The 821-nt window shown below is 59.4% G+C and overlaps 1 protein-coding gene across 1 annotated transcript in view; it reads right to left on the bottom strand.

The window, feature by feature from the left end:
• The window catches only part of VOLCADRAFT_121499 (uncharacterized protein), a gene marked incomplete at both ends in the record, with an annotated part of 9713 nt that overhangs the window by 2700 nt on the left and 6192 nt on the right, over positions 1 to 821 (bottom strand). The window contains one exon of the mRNA XM_002956214.1: positions 60 to 108. Within this exon, the coding sequence (XP_002956260.1) occupies positions 60 to 108 (49 nt within the window). The remainder of the gene's footprint in view (positions 1 to 59; positions 109 to 821) is intronic.

Raw genomic sequence — 821 nt, 5'->3', positions numbered from 1 at the left:
TCCCCCTCCCCCTCCCCCTCCCCCTCCCCCTCACAGTTATCCGGCGCATGTCGACCCACAACCATGTCGCGCTTGGCCGCGTTGATGTTACCCAGAGGGCCCTTGCCCCTGCGGAGGACGACGAGGGAAAACAAAAGATGACCGGAGAGATGGAGGAAAGAAATGAGGCAAAAAGGGAAGCAACGACACACACACACACACACACACAGAGAGACATACGTTCGATATTTAAAATCCATTATCGGACCTGGGCACCAAGGCGTTCTCCCCCCCTTCTCTCTCTCTCTCTCTCTCTCCCTCTCTCTCTCTCTCTCGCGCGCGCGCGTGCCGGCGGGGGGTGGGGGTGGTGGCCCGCAGAAAGGACAAATCACAGACCGAACAGATGCAAAACGTACCCCCCCCTTTCAAGGCAGGAATTCAGAGGCCTTCCCCACGAGGCCGCTTTGCTGTGCTTTGCTGTGTTATGCTGTGCTGTGGAGGTGCATAGTGGCGGTTTTGAGCGCGTCAAGAAGAAGACTTTGCCCACCAGGCGCCTCAAAAAGGACATCACAGGGTGACATACAGAGAGACAAAGGGACTGAGGACCAAAATCTAGGACCTGTCAAGTGTCAAAATATTATGTGCGCGGGCAGGTGTTTTGGTATTGCGGACGACGCCGGGGGGAAGGGATGGTTAGTCAGGCCTGGCCAAATGTCGTACGCAAATATCGTCGTACCAGTTTTCGACAGCGTTCACCCGGGCGGCCGCATGGCCCAGCGTGAAATCCCCGCGGCCGCCAGCGCCGCCGCCGCCTCCGACGGCGGCGGCGGCGGCGGCGGCGG

This window comes from Volvox carteri, assembly GCF_000143455.1.
Source record: "Volvox carteri f. nagariensis unplaced genomic scaffold VOLCAscaffold_59, whole genome shotgun sequence".
In the NCBI taxonomy this organism is placed as follows: domain Eukaryota; kingdom Viridiplantae; phylum Chlorophyta; class Chlorophyceae; order Chlamydomonadales; family Volvocaceae; genus Volvox; species Volvox carteri.
The sequence above is the reverse complement of the archived record's forward strand: the minus strand, read 5'-3'. Positions and strand labels throughout refer to the sequence as shown.